This window comes from Bombina bombina, chromosome 2 (genome assembly GCF_027579735.1).
Source record: "Bombina bombina isolate aBomBom1 chromosome 2, aBomBom1.pri, whole genome shotgun sequence".
In the NCBI taxonomy this organism is placed as follows: domain Eukaryota; kingdom Metazoa; phylum Chordata; class Amphibia; order Anura; family Bombinatoridae; genus Bombina; species Bombina bombina.
Window position 1 is genome coordinate 349,240,405 of NC_069500.1, and position 15,080 is coordinate 349,255,484.

Below are 15,080 nucleotides of genomic sequence, written 5' to 3' on the forward strand. Positions count from 1 at the left end.
TATTTATATTATTGCAGTATTTGCACCTCCTGGTTTTTTCAGAATATTTATATTATTGAAATATTTATAATACTGCATTATTTGCACCTCCAGGTTATTTCAGTGTATTTCAATATTTATATTATTGTAGTATTTGCACCTCCAGGTTATTTCAGTGTATTTACATACCTGATATCAATCGTAGTATTGTTAAAGTTGTTTTTGATTCCTTATTTAGGACGATTTGTATATATAATATTTAGACACATATACCACCTGAGCTCAGCCCAGAGCGCCACTCTATTTCTTTTTCTTCATACAGCTTTTCATATATTGTGGTGTCTGATAGTTGAGATATAATCTCCTTAACATAGTAATCTTTGCTTAATACCACAGCTGCTCCAACCCTTATCGGCCTGCTTTAAAATGATATCTTTATACGTTTTTAAGGTATTTAAAGCCTTGGATTGCTGTTTATTTAAATGTCCTTTACGCCTTTTGTTCATTTGCACAGTTTTATTCAGTTCCTTTACATTTTTAACATCACCTTTAACTAAGGTGATTAATGTTTCAATAGAATATGGGATTATGAACAGCAGGAGTAAATTTGCTCTTGTTTCTCAGATCCAAATTTTTAATAGACAACTCTTGGATAACATTTTTGTCTAATACATTCATTTTATCACAATTAGCAAAAAATGATTTTAGCTTAAGGCTTCTAAAGAATTTATGCAAAACGTTTTCAAGTTTAAACCAGTTCCCTGGTGAGTCTCTGCAAAACGAAAAACCTTTAACCAGTACCTCCTGTTGTGCTTTATTAAGGTCAGATCCAGAGATGTTAATTAAACACAGCGGCTGCCGCAACAAGTTGTTCTCCTCGGCAGTGATGTATTGCCCATTCCGGTTCCTTTTTGGGAGGCTTTTACTCCCCCCCTCTACGACCTTAATGTCAGATTCCCCCCGATGAGTAATTAGAGGTGGCCTCCAAATTACTTTCCCATCTTGGAGCCCTCTGAAATCTGTGTCACGCAGAACTGGAAGTGCCTCTCAGTTTCCTTCCGGTTGGGTCCCTGGTCCAGTGGTAAACAGTTCCCGCTTGGTAGTCTTGCTCATTTCTCAAGAATTTGGTACGTTTTTTATTTTCTATTTCTTTGTGAAGTACAGTGATTTTATTGTTGACCTCACTGAGCTGTTTTTCGATATCCATTGTTTTGCTTGATTCTTTTAATGAAGTCTCCAGCTGTTTGATCTCCTCTCCTTGGGCATCAATAGCCTTTTGCAGATATTAAAATGTGAGCACTATTAAATCTAGGGAGCACTTATTTAATATTTGTTTGAATTTTGTACAATATTCCTTGTTGTTTGCTAATAATGTCGGTCTAGTGCTCATCCTCAGCCACCTGAGGAGTTTTTCCCATGTAAGTGGTCTAGGGGATGAGATATGGGTTTTCAAATTCCTCCCTCCCAGCTCCAGACTCACAACCACAAAATTTCCTGACTCAGCAGGGAGTTCCTGGTTGTCTGTGACATCACCACACAGGGACATAGAGACATCACAAGTAGTTCCTGCAAGAACTGGCAAATGGGAAGGAGACTTCAGTCTCCTGTCCCCGATGAAGTGCAGAGGCCACTAGGATCTGGATCAGTACAGGTCCCTAGGATCTGTCATCAAGCAATTAAGGTTTTAATATTAAAAAATATCTCTATAGTGATTAAAACACAACTTGTATAAGCCACAATCTAAAAAATAAAACTAATTTGTTACTTGGTTTTCACCTATGACTCTGGACATTAGATTTAAAGCACAAATCAACAAGTAAATGAATGTAGTATCTATATTGAGATGTGGAAATTGCTTTCAATATTCAATAAGAAACAATAGGTTAGTATAATCACCCCATTATGTGAAGAACTTAATAGTAGCCACTTAACTGTTGATCCTCTCAGAGATTCCCCTATGATCAGGATATTCGAACTTAGTAACTTGGAAGTGTTAAATAGATCTCCTATACCTGAATATAGCTCACATTTAATAGATATGATTGAACTGATATGATCTTGTTTCCCCAATACTTTTGTGCCCATGTGGATAAATAACAATTGGGATAATCAGATCTTTTATTGCCTTGGTAAAAACATAATTTATGCTTACCTGATAAATGTATTTCTCTTGTGGTGTATCCAGTCCACGGATCATCCATTACTTGTGGGATATTCTCCTTCCCAACAGGAAGCTGCAAGAGGATCACCCACAGCAGAGCTGTCTATATAGCTCCTCCCCTAACTGCCACTACCAGTCATTCGACCGAAGACAAACAAGAGAAAGGAGAAACTATAGGGTGCAGTGGTGACTGTAGTTTAAAAATTAAAAAACACCTGCCTTAAAATGACAGGGCGGGCCGTGGACTGGATACACCACAAGAGAAATAAATTTATCAGGTAAGCATAAATTCTGTTTTCTCTTGTAAGGTGTATCCAGTCCACGGATCATCCATTACTTGTGGGATACCAATACCAAAGCTATAGGAAACGGATGAAGGGAGGGACAAGGCAGGCGCATAAACGGAAGGCACCACTGCCTGCAAGACCTTTCTCTCAAAAATAGCCTCCGAAGAAACAAAAGTATCAAATTTATAGAACTTTGAAAAAGTATGAAGCGAAGACCAAGTCGCCGCCTTACAAATCTGTTCAACAGAAGCCTCATTTTTAAAAGCCCATGTGGAAGCTACTGCTCTAGTAGAATGGCCAGCAGTCTCATAAGCTAAGCGTATTATACTCCTTAGCCAAAAAGAAAGAGAGGTTGCCTAAGCCTTTTGGCCTCTCCTCTGTCCAGAGTAGACAACAAACAATGCAGATGTTTGACGAAAATCTTTAGTAGCTTGTAAATAAAACTTTAAAGCACGAACCACGTAAGAGTGTGTAAAAGACGTTCCTTCTTTGAAGAAGGATTAGGACACAGTGACGGTACAACAATCTCCTGATTGATATTTTTTTTTTTTTTTTTTTTTAGTATTGTATTGGAAGTTAATTTATTGAAAACTGCAGCCTATGACAAGATAGTAATTTTTTTATTTTTTTAAAATATTTTTATTGAGGTTATAAAATAAGTAATACAAGCAAGCAAAACGTCAAACAAAAACCAAATTGACAGTTAGGTAATCATCGTAGGACATTGTCCTTTAACATACAAATTGCTTGAGGATATAAATACAATTTAAGCAATGAACCTCAGTTTTCTAGTATAAAGTGAACTCCTGAAGTATAATTATATATAATATGGAGTTAAATGGTATCCCCCAAAGAACTAACGAGGCCTCTCTTGGACCTCCTGGACTGCATTATAAACATGCTGGAGGACTTTAAGGAGGAGATAAAATAACAAATAGGCCACTCTTGGGCCTAAGGATTGAAATAATAAGATAACTTTATGGAAAACAACTGTGATATACTGATATAAATAAAAAATATAAGTAACTATAGCACCAAAGGGAACACTTCTAAGCGAACAGCAACATACCTATCTTGTAATATCCCCTTGCATATTCAGAACAAATAATACAAACATTAAGGTCATTCATTATATTTTTTCCCTTTGATATAGAAGAAAGTATGATGCTAGTAGTCAAACACTAACCTGGTGAGGTAGTAAACTTGTCTTTTAGTATGGGGGTAAAGTACATATGGTAAGAATTACTTCTAAAAAGGGCAAAGATTATATGGCACAGGGGTGGCATGTAGCTAGAAATCATATAAACAGAAATGCTGACTTAGTTAGAATTCACATATATAGGGTGATGCCGCAATCTTTAGACTTAAAATATTCTCTTTATGTTCAGTGCATATGTGGGTGAAAATTAGCTATTACCCTATGTCAGCCAATAAACGGGAATTAGTCGGTAACCCTCAATGCACCATCGTAATATGCACTCCTGGAGACCCGCATCCCGGCCGCAGACAGCAGGTTCCCAGGTTGGGCTCTAAATGATGAATTCTGACCCCTATGAGGCAAAAGTGGTCTCAACTATCAAAGACTCACTTGTCCTGAGAAGGTTAGGGGATATAAATGGGAAATATGAGAACATAGTAAATACCAATCCAATATTAAAAGGGATCACTCCCTACTATAGTGCTGTGCATATAGTGTATACATTGCAGCAATAAAGACCTCTCTCAAAAGCCATTAACCTAACACTATACATATTAATTAAAGTATGAGAGGAAATGTAAATTAGTGTTGGTGACTTGGGTTGTAGACAAAAAGGGTTTGTTAGCTCTTATCGATAATTAGGTACAGAACACCTAGAAAATATAACTAACTCAATATTCAGGGTATAATGTCAGCTAAGAAGTATATACAAACAGAACACCCCTAGAGCCACCACCACAAGAACATACATAGTAAATTAAACTTTAAGAGTCTCTCAAACATCCGGCGTATGAGCCATCATTAAAGCAAGTAAGACCCATAATAACTCACAGGTTATCCATTATTCAGGGCAATCATAGTGGTAATATAATTTTAGAACCTGGCCGATAGGTAAAGCAGGTATAAGGAAAAGCAGACCTATTTCCGAACGTCCAAGGTACTACTAAGCCTGCCAAGTCAGTTCTATGCCAGATCCCCTAGCATAAGGATTCAGCCGACCCCGGTCTTTCGCCATATTGATGCAATCTCAGGCTGCTGGGTGTGAGGGGCACCAACTTGATCTTGTCTCTGGCGAGCAGCACATGAATTATTCGTAGTGAGTACCTTCAATGTCCTCAGTCCAAAGGACTCTAGCTGCTTATTTTCAAACATCAAGGCTAGGGGCTCTGCACTGCTCTGCCATCGGCTCCCGGGTGGCTGCCCTCTGATGAAATCTGCAGGCATATCCAGCTGGCTGTTCTGCTCGACCCCGGCGGGTTTGGTGTTACTCAGCACCGCATCACGCGGACTCTCACTGCAGCTTGTTTCACTTACTTTCAGGTCCCCATTGAAAGTCAGCGGGCTCATCGCCTCCGGCTGAGACGGCGAGCTTAGTGAGAAACACTCACCAATGAGCTTGTGGAGTCTTTGATAATGATCGTCCAGCAGCTTAAGCAACGCTGCTTCTAAGGCCTTGCCATCCATGTTCAATATCATCAAGTGCGTGGTGGGAGGCTTCCGTAGATATGCACTCACTTGTACTCTAAGACAAAGTGTTCCCTATAATGAACAGAGAAACTATCCTATGAAAGGATACCGTAACCCCAGAGTTTGGGGAGGGGGGGGTAATTTTGTGGCAGCCCCAGATCCATGCAAGAGCTCATACACAGGGTCGCTTCTCAGATTCTTCACAAAGTTATAAAGATGGCTGACTATCCTGTGAGAGATCACCGCACCAATCTTTCTCACAGAACATAGGCATAGACACAATCAAATCCTCGATATCGAGTACACATCAGTTCCCAGGTAGTCATATGTCCTCGAATGGGCACAATTCAAGCTTATTTCTGTAGGAAGTTTATAATAGGACACATAAGGACCAGGAGCTTCACAAAGACGCGTCCTGCCGCCATGAGAGTAGGCTCCACCCCCCTGATTGATATTTTTATTAGATACCACCTTAGGTAAAAAAACAGGTTTGGTACCCTTGAAGAACCTTAAGAACTAAATTTAAACTCCAAGGCGGAGCAACAGGTTTAAACACAGGCTTGATTCTGACTAAAGCCTGACAAAACGCCTGCACATCTGGAACCTCAGCCAGACGTTTGTGCAAAAGAATAGACAGAGCAGAAATCTGTCCTTTTAAGGAACTAGCTGACAAACCCTTCTCCAATCCTTCTTGGAGAAAAGATAATATCCTAGGAATCCTGACCTTACTCCATGAGTAACCCTTGGATTCACACCAATGAAGATATTTACACCATATCTTATGATAGATTTTCCTGGTGACAGGCTTTCGCGCCTGTATTAAGGTATCAATGACCGACTCGGAGAAACCACGCTTTGATAAAATCAAGCGTTCAATCTCCAAGCAGTCAGCCGCAGAGAAATTAGATTTGGATGGTTGAAAGGACCCTGAAGTAGAAGGTCCTGCCTCAGAGGCAGAGTCCATGGTGGAAAGGATGACATGTCCACCAGATCTGCATACCAAGTCCTGCGTGGCCACGCAGGTGCTATCAAAATTACAGATGCTCTCTACTGTTTGATCTTGGCAATCAGACAAGGGAGCAGAGGAAATGGTGGAAACACATAAGCCATGTTGAAGGATCACGGCGCTGCTAGAGCATCTATCAGCGCTGCCTTGGGATCCCTGGACCTGGATCCGTAACAAGGAAGCTTGGCGTTCTGGCAAGACGCCATGAGATCCAGTTCTGGTTTGCCCCAACGTTGAATCAACTGTGCAAACACCTCCATATGGAGCTCCCACTCCCCCGGATGAAAAGTCTGATGACTTAGAAAATCTGCCTCCCAGTTCTCTACTCCTGGGATATGGATAGCTGATAGATGGCAAGAGTGAATCTCTGCTCATTGAATTATCTTTGAAACCTCCAACATCGCTAGGGAACTCCTTGTTCCCCCCTTGATGGTTGATGTAAGCTACAGTCGTGATGTTGTCCGACTGAAATCTGATGAACCTCACTGCCGCTAGCTGAGGCCAAGCCTGAGGAGCATTGAATATCGCTCTTAATTCCAGAATGTTTATTGGAAGGAGTGCCTCCCCCTGAGTCCACGACCCCTGAGCCTTCAGAGAGTTCCAGACTGCACCCCAGCCCAGAAGGCTGGCATCTGTTGTTACTATTGTCCAATCTGGCCTGCGGGAAGGTCATACCTTTGGACAGATGGACCCGAGATAGCCACCAGAGAAGAGAATCCCTGGTCTCTTGATCCAGATTTAGTAGAGGGGACAAATCTGTGTAATCCCCATTCCACTGACTGAGCATGCAGAGTTGCAGCGGTCTGAGATGTAGGCGGGCAAACGGAACTATGTCCATTGCCGCTACCATTAAGCCGATTACTTCCATACACTGAGCCACCGAAGGGCACCACAGTCGTGATGTTGTCCGACTGAAATCTGATGTACCTCAGAGTTGCTAACTGAGGCCAAGCCTGAAGAGCATTGAATATCGCTCTTCCAGAATATTTATTGGAAGGAGTGTCTCCTCCTGAGTCCACGATCCCTGAGCCTTCAGGGAGTTCCAGACTGCACCCCAACCTAGAAGGCTTGCATCTGTTGTTACAATTGTCCAATCTGGCCTGCGAAAGGTCATACCTTTGGACAGATGGACCCGAGATAGCCACCAGAGAAGAGAATCCCTGGTCTCTTGATCCAGATTTAGTAGAGGGGACAAATCTGTGTAATCCCCATTCCACTGACTGAGCATGCAGAGTTGCAGCGGTCTGAGATGTAGGCGGGCAAACGGAACTATGTCCATTGCCGCTACCATTAAGCCGATTACTTCCATACACTGAGCCACCGAAGGGCGAGAAGTATAATAAAGAACACGGCAGGAATTTAGTAGTTTTGACAACCTGTCCTCTGTCAGGTAAATCCTCATTTCTACAGAATCTATCAGAGTTCCCAGGAAGGAAACTCTTGTGAGAGGGGATAGAGAACTCTTCTTTTCGTTCACTTTCCACCCATGAGACCTCAGGAATGCCAGAACAATGTCCGTATGGGACTTGGCAATTTGGAAATTCGACGCCTGTATCAGAATGTCGTCTAAGTAAGGGTCTACTGCTATGCCCCGCGGCTTAGGACCGCCAGAAGTGACCCCAGAACCTTTGTAAAGATTCTTGGTGCCGTAGCTAACCCAAAGGGAAGAGCCACAAACTGGTAATGCCTGTCTAGGAAGACGAACCTGAGAAACCGAAGATGATCTTTGTGTATCGGAATGTGAAGATAAGCATCCTTTAAGTCCACGGTAGTCATGTATTGACCCTCCTGGATCATAGGTAGGATGGATCGAATAGTCTCCATCTTGAAAGATGGGACCCTGAGAAATTTGTTTAGGATCTTGAGATCTAAGATTGGTCTGAAGGTTCCCTCTTTCTTGGGAACCACAAAGAGATTTGAATAGAAGCCTTGCCCCTGTTCCTCCTTTGGAACTGGGTGGATCACTCCCATAAATAGGAGGTCTTGAACACAATGTAAGAATGCCTCTCTCTTTATCTGGTCTGCAGATAATTGTGAGAGGTGAAATCTTCCTTTTGGGGAAGAAGCTTTGAAGTCCAGAAGATATCCATGGGACACAATATCCAACGCCCAGGGATCCTGGACATCTCTTGCCCAAGCCTGGGCGAAGAGAGAAAGTCTGCCCCCTACTAGATCCGTTACCGGATCGGGGGCTGATCTTTCATGCTGTCTTAGAGGCAGCAGCAGGCTTCTTGACCTGCTTACCTTTGTTCCAGGCCTGGTTAGGTCTCCAGACCGGCTTGGACTTGGCAAAATTTCCCTCTTGTTTTGCATTAGAGGGAGTTGATGCCGCGCTCGTCTTAAAGTTTCGAAAGGCACGAAAATTAGTTTGTTTGGTCCTTAATTTATTAGACCTATCCTGAGGAAGGGCATGACCTTTTCCTCCAGTAATATCAGAAATGATCTCCTTCAGTCCAGGCCCGAATAGGGTCTGCCCCTTGAAGGGAATGTTGAGAAGCTTAGACTTTGAAGTAACGTCAGCTGACCAGGATTTAAGCCATATCGCCCTACGCGCCTGTATAGCAAAACCTGAGTTCTTAGCCGTTAGTTTGGTTAAATGAACAACGGCGTGAGAAACAAATGAATTGGCTAGCTTAAGCGCTTTAAGCTTGTCAAGTATATCATCCAATGGAGTTTCTACCTGTAAGACTTCTTCCAGAGACTCAAACCAGAAGGCCGCAGCAGCAGTGACCGGGGCAATGCATGCAAGAGGCTGGAGAATAAAACCTTGTTGAATAAACATTTTCTTAAGGTAACCCTCTAACTTTTATCCATTGGATCTAGGAAAGCACAACTGTCCTCGACGGGAATAGTTGTACTCTTAGCTAGGGTAGAAACTGCGCCCTCCACCTTAGGGACCGTTTGCCATAAGTCCCGTGTAGCGGCATCTATTGGTAACATTTTCTTAAAAATAGGAGGGGGAGAGAACGGTACACCTGGTCTATCCCATTCCTTAGTAATAATTTCTGAAAACCTTTTAGGTATTGGAAAAACATCAGTGTAAACAGGCACTGCATAGTATTTATCCAATCTACACAATTTCTCTGGCACTATAATGGTGTCACAGTCATCCAGAGTAGCTAAAACCTCCCTGAGCAACACGCAGAGGTGTTCAAGCTTAAATTTAAATGTAGGCATATCAGAATCAGTTTGAAGCATCTTCCCTGAGTCAGAAAAATCACCCACAGAAAGAAGCTCTTCTGCCTCAGCTTCTGCATATTGTGAGGGGATATCAGACATAGCTACTAAAGCGTCAGAGAGCTCTGTATTTTTTCTAGTCCCAGAGCTGTCTCGCTTTCCTTGTAACCCTGGTAGTTTGGACAATACCGCTGTAAGGGCATGATCCATAACTGCCGCCATGTCTTGTAAAGTAAACGCCATGGGCACGCTAGATGTACTTGTCGCCACTTGAGCGGGAGTCAAAGGTTCTGACACGTGGGGCGAGTTAGTCGGCATAACTTCCCCCTTGTCAATTTCCTCTGGTGATAAATCTTTTAAAGACAGAATATGATCTTTATAACTTAAAGTAAACTCAGTACATTTGGTACACATTCTAAGAGGGGGTTCCACAATGGCTTCTAAACATAATGAACAAGGAGTTTCCTCTATGTCAGACATGTTTAAACAGACTAGCAATGAGACCAGCAAGCTTGGAAAACACTTTGATAAATGTAAACAAGCAAAAAATAAAAACGGTACTGTGCCTTTAAGAGAAACAAATTTTGTCAGAAATTGAAAAACAGTGATAAAAAGCAGTAAATCTTACGAAATTTTTAGTGTGTATAATAGACTAACAGAGCATTGCACTTACTTGCAAATGGATGATTAACCCCTTAGTTTCAAAACCGGATAAAAAAAACGATATAAATGTTTTTTAACAGTCACAACAAACTGCCACAGCTCTGCTATGGCCCTACCTGCCCATACAACGACTTTTGAAAGCACAAAAACCCTTTGTAGAGGTCCTAAGTGTTCAGGGGACTCCTTCAGGGAAGCTGGAAGTCTCAAGCTGCAAAAACTACTGCACGATTTAGGCCTGAAATTAGGCCCCTCCTAACCTGTACTCACAGTGAGAGGGCCATAAAAAACTATCCCTAGGCAAAATCTAGCCAGCCATGTGGAAAAACTGGGCCGCAATAAAGTTTTATCACCAATATGTAGAAAAAAAACGTTTAAACACTTCCAGCAAACGTTATCTTATTTTCAGTAATGTGAGAAAGTAATAAGAATATTACCTTTTACAGCAAGCATGATACTAGTCGTTATTAAATCACTGTAATCAGGCTTACCTTAAATAAATCCGGTATTAACAGCATTTTCTAGCATATTCATTTCTCTAGAAAAATTTAAACTGCACATACCTCATAGCAGGAGACCCTGCATGCCATTCCCCCAGCTGAAGTTACCTCATCTCTTCAGTTATGTGTGAGAACAGCAATGGATCTTAGTTACAACCTGCTAAGATCATTAAAAACCACAGGCAGACTATTCTTCAACTTTCTGCCTGAGGCTAAAACAGTACAACTCCGGTACCATTTGAAAATAATAAACTTTTGATTGAAGATAAACTACATAAATTTACCACATCTCTCTAGCTACTTCCTATCTTGTCGAGAGCTGCAAGAGAATGACTGGTAGTGGCAGTTAGGGGAGGAGCTATACAGACAGCTCTGCTGTGGGTGATCCTCTTGTAGCTTCCTGTTGGGAAGGAGAATATCCCACAAGTAATGGATGATCCGTGGACTGGATACACCTTACAAGAGAAATATTATTTGCATAATGACTTTATTCCCACAGTGGGTTAATAATAACACAAGTAATAATAATAAATGGGACTTTCATCAATACCTTTGGAAACATTTTTACAGAGCCTAAATGGTGAGATTATATTGTACTAGTCTGACATTGTAACATATACAAACTACATACATTCAAACTAATGAATCTAATAATAGAGGAAATCATTTATTATTCTTTAAATTTATTAAGAATTTAAAAATACTTCTAAACCAATACAATCAAACTAATTTTAAAATATCTAACTATACACGTTGACTGATTTGAGGCTTTTAAATATTTTTATTTTATTAGGACGTGTACTGCCTATAGCTAATATTTAGTTTAAACAGTTTACTTGGCATTAAAAAAATACATTTTTAACCAAAATAAAAGTCTTAAAATCCACCAAAATGGATTATAACAAATTTTAAAAAGACCAGAGATGTTAAACCATCACAGATCAACACCTTCATACTGTACAACCATCTCTGGCTTATTTTCCTGTATTATCACTGATAACCTTTAACGTAGGTAAATTGTCAGATATTTACATGATTGGTGTTGATATCAAACTTGTAAGAGACTAAACAAAATTTTACAAACACATACAAGAGGAATTGAGGGCCCTATTTCAGTGGGAACTTACAATCTAGAAATTGTAACAAGTTCTGTTCTAGCAGAACCACCTCAATAGCTGCATACAAAGGGTAATGAATATGTGTATTTGTAAAAATGAAAAAATATACCATAAGATTAAAAAAAGTGATATGAGTTAGGCACACAGTTTAGCATAATCTAACATGGTTTGTATAGGTCTGTACTTGCTCGCCGACATGTGGGAAGTGCTGTGCAAACATTTAAATAAAGCGTCTAACAGGTAATTCAATTAAGTAGGTAAACTGTTTAGCATTTAAATATACCACATAAAAAAACTTTATTGAGAAGTGAAAGTTAGGCATATGGTTAATGTGGAAACACAAAATTATAGATTTCTTCTATAAACTTTATTATATAGATAAATTATATAGATCTCTAGTGCAACTAGAGCTATGCACACATTGGCTGTCATCCAATGCAAAGTGATTTAGCAGGTAAATGTAAGATGGAGAATGCATGGGGCGTTTGTGCTGATTATCTGCAAGATATGAATCATTTCTGACTCTGAAGATAGTTATGTATATTGGTTAGCTAAGATTTCTTTCTCACTTCCCTGCTTAATTTACATTTACCATCATTCTCTCTTTCAGTTCTCCTTTTTCGCTTTATTATGTAAAGTAATTAAAGAAAATTGACAAACTAATAGACTGATAAATATTTGGAAAATAAAGTGTAATTTAATAAATACCTGTATGAAATTAATTTTGAAGTTCTGCTGAAGTGGAACCATTGCACTATTGATAGTGCCCAAGATAAATGAAGCTGTAATATTTGTAATCTCTCCTTTATCTGTGTACGTAATAAGGTAGCTTCCCTGGGGATAAGACAGAAGGAAAATAAACAACAAAGTTTTAAAGGGACAGTATACTGTAAAATAGTTTGTCCCTTAAAGGATTACTTTCTGTTATAATTTTTAAGCTAAATAACTAACATATTAAAGTTAATAAACATTAATTAAAACCTACTGACCTATATTTTCTCCAAAACGAAGTTTCATAACGTTCTAAAAGTTATATCTTTATTCGCCGATGATGTCACGTTATCCTGCCCACTATTTTCAGCACTGTGTGTTCAAAATACTTAAACCAATAACTTTGTGTTTAAAGCGCCGGTTTGAAACCTAGGTATTGTAAACGGATTGGTACAGAGCAAAGGATACCCACGGAGTGGGTTTGGAAAACAATTAAATTTGCAGACAAGATTTCTGATATACGGTAGAGATATGTTAATGAAATGCTATTGATAAAAAGCGTATTTGGGGTAGTTAGTAACAGGCATAGAAAAACATAATTTATGTAAGAATTTACCTGATAAATTCATTTCTTTCATATTGGCAAGAGTCCATGAGCTAGTGACATATGGGATATACAATCCTACCAGGAGGGGCAAAGTTTCCCAAACCTCAAAATGCCTATAAATACACCCCTCACCACACCCACAATTCAGTTTAACGAATAGCCAAGCAGTGGGGTGATAAAGAAAGGAGTAGAAAGCATCAACAAAGGAAATTTGGAAATAATTGTGCTTTATACAAAAAAATCATAACCACCATAAAAAGGGTGGGCCTCATGGACTCTTGCCAATATGAAAGAAATGAATTTATCAGGTAAATTCTTACATAAATTATGTTTTCTTTCATGTAATTGGCAAGAGTCCATGAGCTAGTGACATATGGGATATCAATACCCAAGATGTGGAGTCTTCCACTCAAGAGTCACTAGAGAGGGAGGGAATAAAACAAAAACAACCATATTCCGCTGAGAAAATAATCCATAACCCAAAAATAAGTTTATTTTCACTTTTGAACGAAAAAAACTTAAATCAAAACGCAGAAGAATCAAACTGAAACAGCTGCCTGAAGAACTTTTCTACCAAAAACTGCTTCCGAAGAAGCAAATACATCAAAATGGTAGAATTTAGTAAATGTATGCAAAGAGGACCAAGTGGCTGCTTTGCAAATCTGATCAACTGAAGCTTCATTCTTAAAAGCCCATGAAGTGGAGACTGATCTAGTAGAATGAGCTGTAATTCTCTGAGGCGGGGTTTGACCCGACTCCAAATAAGCTTGATGAATCAAAAGTTTCAACCAAGAAGCCAAGGAAATAGCAGAAGCTTTCTGACCTTTCCTAGGACCAGAAAATAAAACAAATAGACTAGAAGTCTTACTGAAATTTAGTAGCTTCCACATAATATTTCAAAGCTCTTACCACATCCAAAGAATGTAAGGATCTCTCCAAAGAATTCTTAGGATTAGGACATAAAGAAGGGACAACAATTTCTCTACTAATGTTGTTAGAATTCACAACCTTAGGTAAAAATGGAAAAGAACTCCGCAAGACTGCCTTATCCTGATGAAAAATCAGAAAAGGAGACTCACAAGAAAGAGCAGATAGCTCAGAAACTCTTCTAGCAGAAGAGATAGCCAAAAGGAACAACACTTTCCAAGAAAGTAGTTTAATGTCCAAAGAATGCATAGGTTCAAATTGAGGAGCCTGTAAAGCCCTCAGAACCAAATTAAGACTCCAAGGAGGAGAAATTGACTTAATGACAGGCTTAATACGAACTAAAGCCTGTACAAAACAGTGTATATCAGGAAGTATAGCAATCTTTCTGTGAAATAAAACAGAAAGAGCAGAGATTTGTCCTTTCAAGGAACTTGCAGACAAAACCTTAACCAAACCATCCTGAAGAAATTGCAAAATTCTAGGAATTCTAAAAGAATGCCAGGAGAATTTATGAGAAGAACACCATGAAATGTAAGTCTTCCAAACTCTATAATAAATCTAGAGACAGATTTACGAGCTTGTAACATAGTATTAATCACTGAATCAGAGAAACCTCTATGACTTAGAACTAAGCGTTCAATTTCCATACCTTCAAATTTAATGATTTGAGATCCTGATGGAAAAACGGACCTTGAGATAGTAGGTCCGGCCGTAACGGAAGTGGCCAAGACGGGCAACTGGACATCCGAACCAGATCCGCATACCAAAACCTGTGAGGCCATGCTGGAGCCACCAGCAACACAAAAGACTGTTCCATGATGATTTTGGAAATCACTCTTGGAAGGAGAACTAGAGGCGGGAAGATGTAAGCAGGTTGATAACACCAAGGAAGTGTCAGCGCATCCACTGCTTCCGCCTGAACATCCCTGGACCTGGACAGGTATCTGGGAAGTTTCTTGTTTAGATGAGAGGCCATGAGATCTATCTCTGGAAGCCCCCACATCTGAATAATCTGAAAAAACACATCTGGATGGAGAGACCACTCCCCTGGATGTAAAGACTGGCGGCTGATATAATCCGCCTCCCAATTGTCTACACCTGGGATATGTACCGCAGAGATTAGACAGGAGCTGGATTCCGCCCAAACAAGTATCCGAGATACTTCTTTCATAGCTTGGGGACTGTGAGTCCCACCCTGATGATTGACGTAAGCCACAGTTGTGATATTGTCTGTCTGAAAACAAATGAATGGTTCTCTCTTTAGTAGAGGCCAGAACTGAAG

The 15,080-nt window shown here is 40.0% G+C and overlaps 1 protein-coding gene across 1 annotated transcript in view; it reads right to left on the reverse strand.

The window, feature by feature from the left end:
* TCTN1 (tectonic family member 1) overlaps window positions 1–15,080 on the reverse strand; it is a 380,029-nt gene that overhangs the window by 185,822 nt on the left and 179,127 nt on the right. Inside the window, exon 9 of the mRNA XM_053701719.1 lies at window positions 12,262–12,387. Coding sequence (XP_053557694.1) covers window positions 12,262–12,387 — 126 coding nt within the window. The remainder of the gene's footprint in view (window positions 1–12,261; window positions 12,388–15,080) is intronic.